General features: G+C 33.5%; 1 protein-coding gene across 2 annotated transcripts in view; it reads left to right on the plus strand.

Moving 5' to 3' along the window:
- DACH2 (dachshund family transcription factor 2) overlaps window positions 1-18,161 on the plus strand; it is a 654,283-nt gene that overhangs the window by 495,441 nt on the left and 140,681 nt on the right. For both annotated transcript variants that reach the window (XM_032619764.1, XM_032619765.1), the window contains one exon: window positions 9,292-9,464. In XM_032619764.1, the coding sequence (XP_032475655.1) occupies window positions 9,292-9,464 (173 nt within the window). The remainder of the gene's footprint in view (window positions 1-9,291; window positions 9,465-18,161) is intronic.

The following is an 18,161-nucleotide window of genomic DNA, read 5'->3' on the forward strand; positions in this document are numbered from 1 at the left end:
AAGAACTAAACAGAAATGAAGAATACAATAACCTAAATAAAAAATGCACTAGAAGGGATCAATAGTAGATTAGATGATACAGAGGAATGCATTGGCAAAATGGAAGACAGAGTAGTGGAAATCACTCAAGCTGAAGAGAAAAAAGGAAAATAATTTTAAAAAATGAGAACAGTTTAGAAGACATCTGGGACAACATCAAGCATTCTAACATCAGCATGCTGGGGGGGGGGCAGGAGGAAAAGAGAGGACAGAGAATTTATTTGAATAAGTAATAGCTGAAAACTTCCCTACCCTGGGAAAGGAAATGGACATTCAGGTCCAGAAAGCACAGATAGTTCCAGCCAAGGTGAAACCAAACAGATCCACACTAAGACAAATTATAATTAAAATGACAAAAAAATAAAGAGAAAATCTTAAAAACAGTAATATGCAAGCAGCTGGTTACTTTGAAGGGAACTTCCATAAAACAATCAGACCCTTATCAGCAGAAACTTTGCAGGCCAGAAATGACTGGCATGATGAAAGTGATTAATGGCAAAACCCTACAACCAAGAATAAACAATCTGGTAAGGCTGTCATTCATATTTGAAGGAGAGATAGTTTTACAGACAAGCAAAAACTAAAGAGTTCAGCACCACAAAAACTGCTTTGCAAGAAATGTTAAAAGAACTCCTTTAAGTGGAAAAGACCACAACTAGAAATATAAAAATTATGAAAGGAAATGTCTCATTGGTAAAGGCAAACATACAGGAAAGGTAGTAGATCAACCACTTAAAAGCTGGTAGTAAGGTTAAAAGATAAAAGTAGTAAAATCATCTATATCCACAATAAGTAGTTAAGTGATATACAAAACAACAAAAAAGTAAAATATGACATCAAAAACATTACCTGTGAAGGATGGAGAATAAAATGCAGGGTTGTTAGAATCTGTTTGAACTTAAGAGATCATCCACTTAATATATGAACCACATGGTAAAGACAAACCAAAAACCTATAATAGATACACACAAAAAAGGAGAAAGTGTTCAAATATAACATTAAAGATAGTCATCAAATCACAAGGGAAGAGAGCAAAAGGTAAGAAAGGAACAAAAGAGAACTTCAAAAACAATCAGAAAACAAAATGACAGTAAGTACACATCTATCAATAATTACTTTAAATGTAAATGGAATAAAAATTCCAACCAAGAGAAACAGGTTTGGTTATATTGATTAAAAAACAAGACTCATACATATGCTGCTTATAAGAGACTCACTTCAGATCTAAAGACACATACAGACTGAAACTGAGAGAATGGGAAAAGATACTTCATGCAGATGGAAATGAAGAAAGCTGGGGTAGCAATACTTATATCAGATAACACAGACTTTAAAACAAAGACTATAGCAAGAGAAAGAAGGGCATTACATAATTATAAAAGGATCAATCCAACAAGTAGATATAACAATTATAAATATATGTGAACTCAATATAAGAGTACCCAAATACATAGCAAATACTATCAAACATAAAGGGAGAAACTGACAGTAACAAAATAATAGTAAGTGACATTTACACCTCATTTACAACAGTGGATCTATCACTCAGACAAAAATCAATAAGGAAACATTGGCCTTAAATGACACATTAGATCAGATGGAATTAAAAGATACATACATAGACCATGCCATCCAAAACCTGCAGAATAACGTTCTTTTCAAGTGCACATGGAACACTTTCCAAGATAGATCACATGCTGGGCCACAAACAAGTCCCAATAAATTTAGCAAGGTTGAAATCATATCAAGCATCTTTTCCCACCACAACACTATGAGACTAGAAATCAGCCATAATGAAATGAACTGCAAAAACACAAAAATGTGGAGGCTACACAATATGCTACTGAACAATCAATGTGTCACTAAGAAATCAAAGAGGAAATTAAAAATACCTGGAGACAAATGGAACTGGAAAAAAAAATTCAAAATCTATGGAAAACAAATGCAATTCTAAGAGGGTTGTTTATAGTGATATAAGTCCATTCCTGGAAAGAAGAAAAATATTAAACAACTTAACCTTACACATAAAGGAACTAGAAAAAACCCCAAAGTTAGTAGAAAGAAAGAAATAATAAAGATCAGAGCAGAAGTAAATGATATAGAGACAAAAATAGTAAAGATCAAGGAAACTAAGAGTTGGTTCTGTTAAAATGTAAACGACATTGTTAAATCTTTAGGCAGACCCATGAAGAAAAAAAGAGAGAAGACCCAACTAAATAAAATCAACAATGAAAAAGGAGAATTTAAACCAATACCACAGAAATACAAAGGATCCTAAGAGTTTACCTCAAACAATTACATGCCAAAAAAATGGACAACCTAGAAGAAATGGAAAAATTTCTAGAAATGTACAATCTCCCAGGATTGACTCTGAAAGAAATAGAAAATATGACCAGTAAGGAAATCAAATTAATAATAGAAAAACTCCCAACAAATAGAAGTCCAGTACCAGATGGCTTCACAGGTGAATTCTACCATACATTTAAAGAAGAGTGAATGCCTATCATTCTCAAACTATTCCAAAATATTGAAAAGGAAGGAATGCTTCCGAACTAATTCCATGAAGCCAACGTCACACTTATACCAAAATCAGACAAAGACACCACAAAAAATAAAATTAGAGGCCAATATCACTGTTGAACATAGATGCAAAAATTCTCAACAAAATATTAGCAAACTGAATCAGCAATTGATTAAAAAGATCATATACCATGATCAAGTGGAATTTATTACAGGGATGGCTTAATATCTGAAACTCAGTCAACATAATACACCACATTAACAAAACAAAAGATAAAAATCATCTCAATAGATGCAGAAAAAGCTTTTGATAAAATCCAACATCCATTTATGATTAAAAACTCTTAATAATATTGGTATAGAGGGAAGATATCTCAACATAATAAAGGCCATATATTACAGACCTACATCCAACAGAGTACACAATGGTGAAAAGCTCATAACACTTCATCTAAGGTCAGGAACAAGACAAAGATACCCACTCTTGCCAGTTTTATTCAAGATCTTTCTAGCCACAGCAATCAGATAAGAAAAAATAAATAAAAGGAACTCAAATTGGAAGGGAAGTAAAAACTCACTGTTTGTAAATGATGTGATACTATATAGAGAACACTCTAAAGATACCACCCAAAACTATTAGAGCTAAAAAAATTTCAGTAAATTTGTAGGAAACAAAACTAATATACAGAAATCTATTGCATTTATATACACTAACAATGAACTATCTGAAAGAGAAGTTAAGAAAACAATTTCATTTGCAATTGCATTAAAAAGAATGAAATACCTAGGAATAAGCCAAACCAAGAAGTTAAAAGTTTTGTACTCAGGAAACTGTAAGACATTGATGAAAGAAATTGAAGATGACACAAACAAATAGAAGGAAACGCTATGCTCATGGATTGGAAAAATTAATATTGTTAAAATGACCATACTACCCAAGGCAATCTACAGATTCAATGCAGACTCTATCAAAATACCCATGGCATTTTTCACAGAACTAGAACAAATAATTCTAAAATTTATATGGAAACATGAAAGACCCCAAAACAATCTTGAGAAAGAAAAACAAAGCTGGAGGTGTCATGCTCCCTGATTCCAAGCTGTACTTCAAAGCTACAGTAATCCAAACAGTATGGTACTGGCACAAGAACAGACACATAGATCAATGAAACAGAATAGGGAGCCCAGATATGATCCGAGACTCACATGGTCAATAAATCTCTGGCAAAGGAGGCAAAGTTTACAATGGGGAAAAGACAGCCTCTTCAGTAAATGGTGTTGGGAAACTGGACAGTTACATGGAAAAGAATCAAACTGGACTACTTTCTCACACAATATAGAAAAATAAACTCAAACAGATTAAAGACTTAAAAGTAAAACCTGAAACATAAAACTCTTATAAAAAATCATAGGCAGTAAGTTCTTTGACATCAATCTTAGCAATATATTTTTGGATATGTGTCCTCAGGCAAGGGAAACAAAAGCAAAATAATCAATTGTGACTACCTAAAACTAAAAAACTTCTGCACAGTGAAGGAAACTATTAATAAAAGAAAAGTCTGCCTACTGAATGGGAGAATATATTTATATAAGATATATCTGATAAGGCGATAATATCCAAAACATACAAAGGACTCATTCAGCTCAACATCAAAAAATCACCTGATTAAAAAATGGGCAGTGGACTTGAATAGACATTTTTCCAAAGAAAACATGCAGATGGCCAACAGATGCATGAAAATATGCTCAACATCACTAATCATCAGGGATATGCAAATCAAAACCAAAATGAGATCTCACCTCATGCCTGTCAAAAAGGTAAGAAGTAAAAAACATTGGCAAGGATTTGGAGAAAAGGAACCCTCATGCACTGTTGATGGAATGTTAATTGGTGTAGCCACTATGTAAAATGATATGGGCATTCCTCAAAAAATTGAAAATAGAACTACCATACCATCCAGCAGTTCCACTCCTGGGTATTTATCTGAGGAAACCAAAAATACTACTTTGAAAGAAAAAATATGTACCTAACTGTTCATCGCAGCATTATTTATAGTAGCCAAGATAATGGAAGCCACCTAAATGTCTACAACTGCTGAATGGTTAAAGAAGAGGTGAAATATTAGTCAGCACTTGAAATCTTGCCATTTGCAACAATGTGGATGGACCTGGAGGGTACTATGCTTAGAGAAATGTCAGACAGAGAAAGACAAATACTGTATGTTTTCACTTATATGCAGAATTTAAAAAACAAATCAAATTAACAAATATTACAAAACATATACAGACTCACAGATTCAGAGAACAAACTAGTTGTTACCACAAGGGGCAGGTGTTGGGGGAAGGGCAAAATAGGTGATGGGGATTAAGAGGTACAAACTACAGGTTATAAAACAGATAGATCTTAGGGATGTAATGAACAACACAGGGAATAGAGTCAATATTTTATAATAACTTTGTATGGTGCATAATCTATAAAAGTATTGAATCATCAAGTGTACACCTGAAGCTAATATAACATTGTAAGTCAATTATATTTCAATTTAAAAAAAAGAAATAGCCTAATTAAAAATGGGTCAAAGACCTGAACAGACACCTCATCAAATAAGATATACAGATGACAAATAATCGTATGAAAATATACTCAACATCATATGTCATTAGGGAGTTTCAGATTAAAACAAATGAGATACCCCTGCACACCTATTCGAATGGCTAAAATCCAAAACTTCATCAACATTAATTGCTGGTATGGATTTGGAGCAAGAGGAGCTCTCATTCATTGCTGGTGGGAATGCAATATGGGACAGCCATATTGGAAAGCATTTGACAGTTTCTCACAAAGCTAAACCGAGTCTCCCTTGTTAATCAAATGAATTGAAAATTTATGTCCACACAAATATCTACATACAAATGTTTATAGAAATCCTATTCATAATTGCTAAAAGTTGGAAGCAAACCACAGTGTCCTTTAATAGCTGAATGAGTAAACAAGCTGTGGTATATCCATGCCATGGAAGAATAGTTAGCAATAAAAACAAATGAGTTGTGATGCCTGGAAAAGACTAGTGCATATTTCTAAGAGAAACAAAGCCAGTCTGAAAAAAACAAATACTGTATGAGTCCACTTATATGGCATTCAGGAAAAGGCAAATCTATAGAGACATTAAAAGCCAAGTGTAAGAGGAGGGGTGAATAGATGGAGCAGAGGGGATTTTTAAGGCCAGTTAAGCTAACTATTCTGTATTATACTGTAATGGTAGATACAGGATACTGTGCATTTGTGAAAATCCTTAGAATTTGCAACACAAAGAATGAACCCTATTGCACACTATGGACAGTAGTTAATAATAATGTATCAATATTGATTCATCCATCGTAGCAAGTGTACTTCACTAATCCATGATGTTACTTAGAGGGGAAACTGCTGGTGGAGGGGAAGTATATGGAAATTCTCTGTAAATTCTGCTCATTTTTTTTCTGTAAACCTAAAACTGCTCTAAAATTAAAGTCCATTGATGAAAAAGAGGAGGAGGACTTTTACCATACCCAAATAAATGTGTTAGAGTGGTAGATTCCAGAGAGAGGCATCAACAAAAGTGAAGGCTAAGGTAAGTTAAAATTGCAGAGAGCTACAACTAGTCCAGAGGGGCTAGTAGAGCATACACAGAGGGATATAGTGAGATATCAAAGCTAAAAAGGTATGTTCACATGAAACCAAAGAGCTTATATTTTATTCTAGAGACTGAGTAGCCACTGAAAGTCTAAAAATTGGAGTGGAAAGGCAAATTAAATGGCATAGGAAAACCAGGAAGACAGGTTACCTTCTAAACATGGTGGGATTAGTGCCTGACTGTAGAATGCAATATATCACAGAGGAAAACATGACTTGGAAACCAAATGAATGTGATATTTTAGAGGGAAGATTAGAGTATTATTGAAGTTTGTAACCTTAATGGCTGGGAGGAGGTGGTGCCATGTACTTACATAAAAGTTATAGGAGTTGCCAGAATACCAAGATGCATTAGAAAGAGTGCATATAGTCATCTGCCTGATGTCCTTGTGGTTGACAGGAAAGAAAAATTCATTTTGGTGATATTTAAAAAGAGTTTGTCTTCATTACCATTCTATTAAAAGTTGCTGTACATTTCTGACATGTGACTAAATGAGCCAGATTGCTGGAGTGTTGTATACTATTGATGGCTCTTAATGTTTCCAGCTTTGGGAAAAGGTTGACTTACATAATTCAGTATTTGCATATGCTTTGCATGTGCAGCTCAACTGGGGTCACTGTTAAACTTGCCTGTAATATAAATATTAGCTTAAATTCCAGGGTACTATAGTCAATTCATGGTTAGTTATTGTAGGTCATGATATGAAATTGTGACTTTTAAGCCCTTCATGGTTATTTGAAATGTTTGATGAATTGTATTTTAAAACTGTCAATGAGCTGTTAAATTCTGTTTGTGCTTTGTATTTAGTTTGCATGTCAATTGGACTTTAAGTAGGCATATGACTTGATACTGCCAGATGGTATCTGAATGATGCTGGAAAACTTTGGAGAATGAGGAAAGATTATTATACTGCTAAGGGAAATGTAAACTGAACAAAAGTTTATTTGAGAGGTAAATGGAGGCACTGATGGCTACTTTTCATCTACGGTTTGATCAATTTTCTATTCAAATACTGAGTACATAAAGAAGAATTGGAAGTCTATAATTATCTTGGGTTTGTGATAAATGAGAAGCTTATATAGAAATATACGTATGTTATTGATGGTTGCTATTATATGGAGCATAGGTGAAGGTTCTTAGGGGAAGATAAATAGTGATTAATTTATGTTATGGAATATCCTATCATTATAGCAAAGCTGTATGATGGTTAACGTATAAAATGCATATATATCTAAGTAATTTTGAAAGCTTAACTGAAAATAAACCAATTTAAAACGGGGTGCAGAAATCCGTTTTGAATTCAGTGTTTACGTTGTGTTCAGGCTTTAAATTAATAATCACAGGAAAAAGGTTTCACATCTGAAAAGTATGTTTTGATAGATTGCTCCTAAAATGGATTCAGAGACTGAGTCATAAGTGAAGTGATGGGGAAAAGTTTAAAATACTTTATCAATATTCTTTGGGGATTTGGAGTCATAGGAAGTATAGAATACGTTTCCCTTCTGGGGTTCCATGCAAAATTTGTTTCTAGCTTTATTATCATCCTTGTGTAATTCTGATAACAGTGCATTTTGTAGCTATCTTTATCAGAAATATTGGTGATGGTTGTATTCTTTATTTACAAGTTTCTTTAATAGAGATAACCACTTTAATGTATGAGACCTGTTATATCCGGAAGTTTGTTTTATCGTGCTGCTTTTGAAATTGTTTTGTTAATGACTTTAATTCAACCATTATTTTGAACCCAGGAGATGGACTTCAAATCAATTCACAATGTTTCTTCCTTCTAGCCTCCTTTTTGTCCTAAAAATATGTGTGTAAAATGTTTGTATTACTGTTACTGTTGTTTTGAGGAAAGGTATTTAAGGGGCCTGTGAATATATTTCCTATAGATTCATTGTTGTACACTTGCTGTTGTGATATGGGAAGCAAGAAGAAATGAGGGGATGGCAAAGAGGAAAAAGAGATGTTATTAACAGTTGATAATTGTGTGCAAGACAAACACAAACATTGCCCATAGTAGAATGTTAATAGTCGGTAACAATTTAGGAAAATTTTAGGCAAGCATGTTTTAGAACATCTGTTAAAGATTGATAGTTTCTGGGCTCATGTCCAAAATAAGGCAAGATCAAGATAATAGTTTAAAATACATTATAAAGTGCTATGGTTTACTTATTGTAGTCATGTTAACATCCGTAATGTTAAGCTAACTTTCCTTATCCTCTGCTCAAAGGTATTTCTTCACAAATCCCAACCTTATAAGGGGAAAGTAGACAACTATTTTAATTTGTTACCATTTTTGTGATGACATATCTGTGGCTACCACAAGTGTAATGTGGATAGTACTTGAAAGATATTAAGAAATTCAAAATATGTGAGAAATATTTCACATTGCATAAGAAAACAAATGGAATTCTTGACGCTACTCAAAAATATTGGTATTTGTTATTAAACTGGAAAACAGGCTGATATTTTGGTAGGGGAGTTATTCCTTACAGACAAAGGTTCCAAATTAGAGCTATACACATTCATTTTAGAGATTTATAACTAAAAGAGTAGGACATATTCCAAATCTTATTTTCTTCAATAATTCTGAAGCCTAATCTATATCTTATCATACCAGCACCACTATTATGTCTCCTAAAGAAAGAGTTAAGCTAGAAACTATCTACACATCAGTACATTATAATGTTTAAAAAGAAAGTTACTTCTTTTTGTTAAACAAAGTGATGTTCAGCTGAAAGATTTTTGTTTGTTTTTATAAGTAAAATAGTTTGAACCTTGAAACTATTTTGGGAGTGATAGCATGAACAAGGAATATTGTTAAATAAAAGTCTGTGGATATAGGAATATTTTTAAATTATAAAACAATGTTAAATGCCATAAGTACTAGTAATTTCTCAGAGATACTAGGATATATTAAAAATTCATTTAAAAAATTCAACAAGAGTGAAATATAGATTTTTTTTACTATTTTATAGGATCAATTTTGATGTGATTTCCCTTTGTCCAAACAATGTAGCTAATGTAATAATTTAACATGTGCTGTCTCTTTTAGGACTGGATCTGCCATTTATGATGATGCCTCATCCCCTACTTCCAGTCAGCTTACCTCCTGCATCAGTTGCCATGGCAATGAATCAGATGAACCATCTCAATACTATTGCCAACATGGCTGCTGCAGCCCAGATCCACAGTCCACTCTCCAGAGCTGGGGCCTCAGTTATAAAGGTAAGAATCATGATTTAGAAGAGGACAAAGGTGTTAATTACATGTAAATGTTGATAAAATAATAGCAATACCATTAGATCTTCAGTATAAACACACAGCTCATTGACTCAGTTGCTTAGCATAAAGTATTGATGAGTTTGATTTCTGACTAAGCCTGCTAAGGTGTTTTTTGTTTTTTATTTTTGTTATTGTTGTTGTTTGTTTTCATTAAATGACCACAGATATGACCTTTACTTCTAGCTTCCTGTCTTGCATTCATAAGAACAGTGTGTGGGAGGTGTGCCCAGCTAAGGACAGAGTAGAAGAATGTGCAAAATCCATTCCCATTGCTGGTGTGAGACAAAGTAACCACTGCATCTTTTTGGTGTTTGTGATGCGGTTGTGGAGTAGTATATACCATACAAGGCTTATACTCAGAAAGACCTGAATTTCAATTCTTATTCTGCCAATTAATAGCTGAATGACCTTGGATATGACAATTAACCCTCCTGAACTTGTTTCCACAACTGTAAAATATAGGTGATAGTAATAATCTATACCACTTATTTCATTGGCTGTCTGGAGATAATATGAGTAAAATATAGTTTAAAACTGTGAAACATTAAATAAATACTCATGATAATTTATATCATTATCATCATATTCTAGAATAAATTTTTTCAAAATTTCAGGATAAATGGGTAATGAAACACAAAGAATATTTTATAATCTTCCTTATGTCTCCTATTAGTTTGGCAAATGGTCTGTCTGCCCTCCAAGTAACATGTGAACTAAGCTCTTTCATATATTTTTCCTTTTGTTGAGGAGATAATATAAGGGTATATAGGATAAAAAGAGTAGCTAATCCGGGCAACCCTTGATTTGTTCCTTTGTTCCTCCATTTATTCAACAAATATTATACTCTTGATATTTACACATCACAGAGAGAGAAATATAGGATATGAATAGGACATAATTCCTGACTTCCAGGGCTCACAAATTAAATTTAAGACAAGCAACAAGTACCATTTAACTTACATAAGACTGTGATGGATAGCATAGAGAATAACCATGTATTACCAGAATTTAGAGGAGGGAGAGATCAAACCTAGATTGAAGAAAGAGAGAGCAGGAATCACAAATGGAATTACAGTTGATGGATTTGAGCTGGGCCTTGAAATATTGATATGATTGTAATAGATGCACATGGGAGTAAAACAAGTGAAGGCAGAAGAAATGTGAGATTCTAGACATTTTTGTTCCATTTTAAATTAGCTTCCAGTTTGTGGGACTTCTAAAACAATGAAGAATGGATAAAGAAGATGTGGCACATATATACAATGGAATATTACTCAGCCATAAAAAGAAATGAAATTGAGTTATTTGTAGTGAGGTGGATGGACCTAGAGTCTGTCATACAGAGTGAAGTAAGTCAGAAAGAGAAAGACAAATACCATATGCTAACACATATATATGGAACCTAAGAAAAAAAATGTCATGAAGAATCTAGGGGTAAGACAGGAATAAAGACACAGACCTACTAGAGAATGGACTTGAGGATATGGGGAGGGGGAAGGGTAAGCTGTGACAAAGTGAGAGAGTCGCATGGACATATATACACTACCAAACATAGAATAGATAGCTGGTGGGAAGCAGCTGCATAGCACAGGGAGATCAACAAGGTGCTTTGTGACCACCTAAAGGGGTGGGATAAGGAGGGTGGGAGGGAGGGAGACAAAAGAGGGAAGAGATATGGGAACATATGTATATGTATAACTGATTCACTTTGTTGTAAAGTGGAAACTAGCACACCATTGTAAAGCAATTATACTCCAATAAAGATGTAAAAAAAAAGAGAAAATTTAAAACATAACCTTTGTAGGAAAGGCAAAGAAAAACTGATAAATTTTTATTAAGCTCCATATATATTTCCATGGTCAAGAGGCATTGTGCTTCCTGTAAAGATTGTGGTCCTCAGTGAACTAGTCTACTCCAGCTAATCAGAGCTGTTTGAATACTTGATCAGAACGTAAACCAGGAATCTGAGTTTTCTTTGAGACAAAAAATCACCCATGAACATTATTTAAATGATGGAATAGGGGCTTCCCTGGTGGCGCAGTGATTGAGAGTCCACCTGCCGATGCAGGGGACACGGGTTCGTGCCCCAGTCCAGGAAGATCCCACATGACGTGGAGTGGCTGGGCCCTTGAGCCATGGCCGCTGAGCCTGCGCGTCCAGAGCCTGTGCTCCGCAACGGGAGAGGCAACAACAGTGAGGCCCACGTACCACAAAAAAAAAAAAAAAAAAGATGGAATAAGTTTCCTATGATTTTGAAGCTGGATGGCTACTATATAAATGTGACCCCACACAAAACAAGGAAACTCTATTATGAAAAAAAAACATGATTTACAGTAATGGAATTGTCACGCTTACTTTGAAATGATGAAAAAATACTCTCAATAGAGGCATGATTATGGCTCTTCAGAAGTACCTTTGTTTACTTTCTTAATGACCATTACTCAGAATGAATCAGCTACATTTTGATTGAATGTTTGGGACTTTTGATAGCTTTGTGATGAATTTGAATCAAAGAGGCACTTGGGGATGGAGTTCATGACTAGTATTTGGCTATTGGTGAAGATAACGATTGAAATGGAAAGGATAATTATCTTTTCCTTTAATAATCCAAATATTGTTAATGTATAAAAGCAATATATCTATAATTTTGTTTATTGCTGATTTGTCTATTTCATATGCAACCTATTTTAAGAGGAAGTCAGAACCTTCACAAACACAATTGGATACTGTTTTGTAAAAGTTGACATGGATCACATGGTTATTTAAGTCCTGCAATTATGCAGAAACCATTTTACGCTGAAGAAAATTACATCTACTTTCATATAGTTATTTTGACTAAAGTCAGTTGAAAACAAAATATTTATTTTGCATTCCTTTTGATAAATTTCTCTGCAAATCTATTGAAATAGATTTCCATCAGAGGATGAGAAGGAAATAAAAAAATTTTTTTACACAGTTGAATTCAGTGAATATGTAGTGAGAAGTTTTTAATATAATTGCCAAGTTTTTCTTGTTTATTTTTGCAAAGGTGCTATTGTATGATAGTAACATTATTAGTTTTAAAATAATAATTCACAGGAACTAGCATAACAAAAATATTTAAATTAATTGACAAATTAGGTGTTCATATGTTAAAACCTCACCCCTTCTTTTAAGAACAGTTATCAGTATGATACTATGTGGTACCCAATTATATGGACAGAAATTTCACACCTCTGTTGATCTATATTTCAACAGAAATTTGTTTTCAATGTGCTTCTTGGTGAAGCACGTTTTCAAAGTTCAATCTATTAAAATATCACATGCAGTGGGCAAACCTATGAATTTGAGAGTTTATCATGTACTACTACTTGTCACATACAGGAACTATTAAAAAAACACATTTTCTCTATTACATTTACAGATTATTTTTATCCTGGTAGTTTGTCATAAAAAAAACAGGTATTTAAATTTGTATTACTCGTTGTAATTACTCACAAAATATTTGCATTGAAGTCATCAGATCTTTTATATTATATTTACCATTTAGAGGTAAACTGTCCTTCCAAAATTTGAATGATCAGAAAATTTAACATTTATCATTTAGAAATAAATGACATAATTATGGAATTTGATTTTTTCTGACAAATCCACTATGAATTAAGGAAAGCCACAACAGCTTGCTTCACAAAATCCTCTTTGCTGTGTAATACATTGTCTGAGCTCAGGCGGTCAACTATAACAAAATACCATAAACTAGATGGCTTAAACAAGAGAAATTTCTCACAGCTCTAGAGGCTGGGAAATCCAAGACCAAAGTGCCTATGATTATGTTCCTGGTGAGAGCTCTCTTTCTGGTTTGCAGACAGTCATCTTCTTGCTGTGTCCTCACAAGGTGAAGAGAGAGAGAGGAAGCTAGCTCTACCATGCCTCTTCTTATAAGGGCACTAATCCCAACATGAAGTTTCCCCCCTTATGACCTATTATCTCCCAAAAGCCCCATCTCTAAATACCACCACATTTAGGATTAGAGTTTCAACCCATGAATTTTGGGGAGACAAACTTTCAGTCCATAGCATAGACAATCTAATGTGATTATAGAGTCATCTAGGAAAGCAAGCGATTTAACACACAGCTGCAGAAAAAAATATATATATATCAGAAACTTGATATACACAGTAAGAGATTATAACATATTACAAAAAAGTCTAAAATATGTGTTTAGTTGTATTAAAATTTACAAATATTCACAAAAAGATCTACCAAACTTATTGATGTGTTTAAATTATTCTTATTGCTTGTATATCTTTTTATTTTACTTTCAGGCAAATATCTTCCTGTTTTCATATCATTTTTTAAAATCTCTGGAATTAAAAAAATGCTGTGATACTGTTTTCAGAATCCTTCTAAACACCTGCTAGTCTCCTTTAGCGTAGTTTGTGTTAAGCTGATATCTGTGTGTTGTCACTGATGTTCATGAGACTGTAATCACAATTTCCTTCAGAAGCTGGACTTGCAGTACGTGCTTTGAATATATGAGAAATAGAGAATATCAAGTTAGTGAATGACTTGTTCCATAAACCATATTTAATTTCCAGCACTTAGCATTTCTTTTTTTATATTTCACATATTTTGACATTTTTATTTTTAAAGGGTTTTATTTTATTCTTTTTCAAAATATGTTCCCATTTGGTTATTAGAGAATATTGAGCAAAGTTCCCTGTGCTATACAGTAGGTAGCTGGTTAACTATTTTAAATATAGCAGTATGTACATGTGTGTCCCAAACTCCCAGTCTATCCCTCACCTCCACCCCATGCTTCCCTGTGACAACCATAAGTTCTTTCTCTAAGACTGTGAGTCTGTTTCTGTTTTGTGTATAAGTTCAGTTGTATCATTTTTTTTAGATTCCGCATATAAGAGTTTTTAAAAACTCTTATAAGAGACTGTTTTTCCTCCATTGTATAGTCTTGCCTCCTTTGTCATAGATTAATTGACGATAGGTGCATGGGTTCATTTCTGGGCTTTCTATGCTGTTCCATTGATCTATATTTCTGTTTTTGTGCCAGTACCATACTCTTTTGATGACTATAGCTTTGTAGTATAGTCTGAGGTCAGGGAGCCTGATTCTTCCACCTCCGTTTTTCTTTCTCAAGATTGCTTTGGTTATTCGGAGTCTTTTGTGTCTCTATACAAATTTCAAGATTTTTTGTTCCAGTTCTGTGAAAAATGCCATTAGTAATTTGATAGGGATTGCATTGAATCTGTAGATTGCCTTGGGTAGTATAGTCATTTTCCCAATATTCATTCTTCCAATCCAAGAACATGGTATATTTTTCCATCTGGTTATGTTGTCTTCGATTTCTTTCATCAGCATCTTATAGTTTTCCAATACAGGTCTTTCTTCTCCTTAGGTATTTATTATTTTTGATGTGATAGTATATGGGGCTGTTTCTTTAATTTCTCTTTCTGATCTTTTGTTGTTAGTGTATAGAAATGGAAGAGATTTCTGTGTATTCATTTTGTATCCTTCCAGTTTACTGAATCCATTGATGAGGTCTAGTAGTTTTCTGGTAGCATTTATAAGATTTTCTATGTATAGTATCAAATGTATAGTATCATGTCATCTGCAAACAGTGACAGTTTTGCTTCTTCTTTTCCAATTTGGATTCCTTTTATTTTGTTTTCTTCTCTGTTTGCCATGTCTAGGACTTCCAGAACTATGTTGAATAAAAGTGGCAAGAGCAGACATCCTTGTCTTGTTGCTGATCTTAGAAGAAATGCTTTCAGCTTTTCACTGTTGAGTATGATGTTAGCTGAAGGTTTGTCACATATAGCCTTTATTATATTGACGTTTGTTCTTTCTTTGCTCACTTTCTGGAGAGTTTTTATCATAAATGGGTGTTGAAAGCACTTAGTATTTCTGATTAAAGTGCCTGGGAGGACATATTTTAATATTCCTGTGCTTCACTTTTTCTTTCTGCAAACTAGATCTCTCACATTCTTTACACTTCATTTCTATGTTTCAATTTCTTCTGATTGAATCTGCATCAGAAAACTGGTTAGGCTAATCTATAAGTCATGTTAACTCCTAATCATAATTCAGGTTAGCCAATTTGGTATTTGTTAGCAAGTATATTGTTAGCTATTTGAATCAGAAGAAGCCACTGATATCTGGTTTAAAGCCATCCATAATTTTAATTCTCCATTGATTGAGTCTCTATTATACATCAGGTGGTTTTTAAGGTTTATAACCTAATGGAAAGAGACAAATAATAAACAGAATTCTTTATTAAAAATTTAAACAGATAAAATGAACTAATATGCACTATTTTGAAAACATGCTTTTGCTGATTTTGTTTTATACTCCATGAGACCAGGATTCCTGTCATAAGAAAAATGGAAACTATGTATAATGATTTAAGTTTTCCTACTTTCTCTGTGCTTAAAAGTTTATTTGTGGATGATTGTCAGTGTGTCATGTTTGTCCTTAATTTTTCAGGTTCTTTAAAAGTACCAATGGAGAATGCATACAGCTGTGATTGTATATTTGCATAATATGTGTTTTAATAATGTGACTGTGTACTTGAGTTCATTTGAATGCTCATAAACTCAAATGAATGCAACACTTAGTGTACTTATTCATAATCTTGTTATTTGCCTAGTGCAATAATGTTGAACATTAGAATGAAATAAAAAACCTTCAAATGCCTATAATAGACTTAAAAGTTCACTGTTTTAAAGTTTATATTTGGTGCAGCATCCAGTGGTGTGTCTGTAAAGCAGCTCTTCATAAACAAAACAAAATAAAAGAGAAAACCTCTGATTTATAACATTTGCCAATTTCTATGGTGTAAATATTCCCACAATGGCTGATTTCAAGTTAACAACAGCTTAACACTTGGCTCACAGAATTACTGTATATTTACCAATTGTCTCTAGTTTGAGCAAGACAACACTCTCCTTTTAAAGCATTACATGAAATATGAAATGTTTATCAAATCAAACTTTCTATGCCAATATTCTCCCATATCCATTAAGCAAATCAAACAAAATCTTTTCAAAGAAGTTTACCTATTATCTTTTATTTCTTCAGAAAGGCATAACATGTGAGTCAAAGTTTGAGAAGTCTCTATAAAATGAATGAATAATTAGTTTCTTTGACAATTGATATTATACCAACTTAACATAGAATAAAGTCAAATTGGAAAGAGCATAATTGCATTTGTGCCTTTTTCTTCTACCACTGTGTAAGTATTTCTACCCTAGTGTGAAAAAAGTTAGGTGATTAGAGGTGTTGACTCCTGCAAGTATCCTTAGATAGTGAAAGCTAATGCAAGGTAGGCTAGACCTGGCTTCGTCATTTTCATTTCCTTTTCACAGGTAGGAGAGAAAACCATAGCTTTTTTAGAGCTCTGAGAAGTGATGTGACGTTAAGAAACTTAGAATCTAAAGAAAATATATATTTGCTTATGGTTTAATAAATTTCCCCACCTCCATGGTGGTAAACAGTTAACAAAGTATCTTAGGCAGATGCATAGCACATACCTACTATAGCAACACTATTCAATATAGTAGCCACTAGCCACATGTGGCTATTTCAATTTAAATTAATTAAATAAAATGAAAACTTCAGTTCCTCGGTTTCAACTAGTCACATTTCAACTTCTCAATAGTCACATGGTTCTTGACTACTATATTAGATAGCACAGGTAAGGAACATTTGCATCACTGAAGAAAATTTTATTGGACAGCACTGTTCTAGAGCATTAGAGAGGATGGTTGGAAAGTTCAGAATCACTAGTAATCTTTGGCAAAAAAGGATAATACAGATTGAAAAAATCAGCAAGTGGATTGCAATTAGCCTTGAATTTGGCCAGAAATGATAGCTATTGCTGAATATTGTCTTACTCCATTATTACTGTCATCTTTTTCTATTAGGAAACAGAGAGCAAGAACACAGAATTCACTGATTTAGCAAAGGTCTAATATGTGTAAAGGATCATGTTACATTGCTCTATCAAAAACACAAAATGAAGCAGGCAGATACCCCATCCCCAAAATAATTTATAGAATTATATACTGTTTCTGGCTAGAGCCATCATAGTTTGTCAGCTAAGTAAGATGCATTGAGAAGATTTCACTGGAGGCAGTATGGCATGATGCGTAAGAGCACAAGCTCTGAAGTCAGATTGTCTGCCTGTATTTGAATCCTGGTTTCAAAATTTCTTTTTATATGACTTTAGGAAAATGAATTAACCTGCCTGTATCTCAGTTTGCCTTATTTCCCAATGAAATGGGGATAATAATTGTACCTACTTCACAGTGTTAACAAAAGACTTCAATGAGACAAACTTGTTAACACACTTAGAGCACTGTCTGACATCTAGTAAATACTCAGTATATATATTAGCTAATATTATTTTCTTTTATTTTGTTTTATACATATGTTTTCTTTTATTATGTTTTCTATACTCACATAGAAATAGTAATAAGTAGAAACCAAAATCATGGCAGAGAGCTACCCTGAGGAAGAAGTAGCTTTCCCTATATACATTTGTCTGTGCAACTTCTTATCAGTACCAGGACCAAGGGTTCCCCACCATTAGATGCATATACAGGTATTGGACCCGCCCTCTAGAGAGCATCCGTTCATGTGCAA

Source organism: Phocoena sinus, chromosome X (genome assembly GCF_008692025.1).
Source record: "Phocoena sinus isolate mPhoSin1 chromosome X, mPhoSin1.pri, whole genome shotgun sequence".
Classification (NCBI taxonomy): Eukaryota; Metazoa; Chordata; class Mammalia; order Artiodactyla; family Phocoenidae; genus Phocoena; species Phocoena sinus.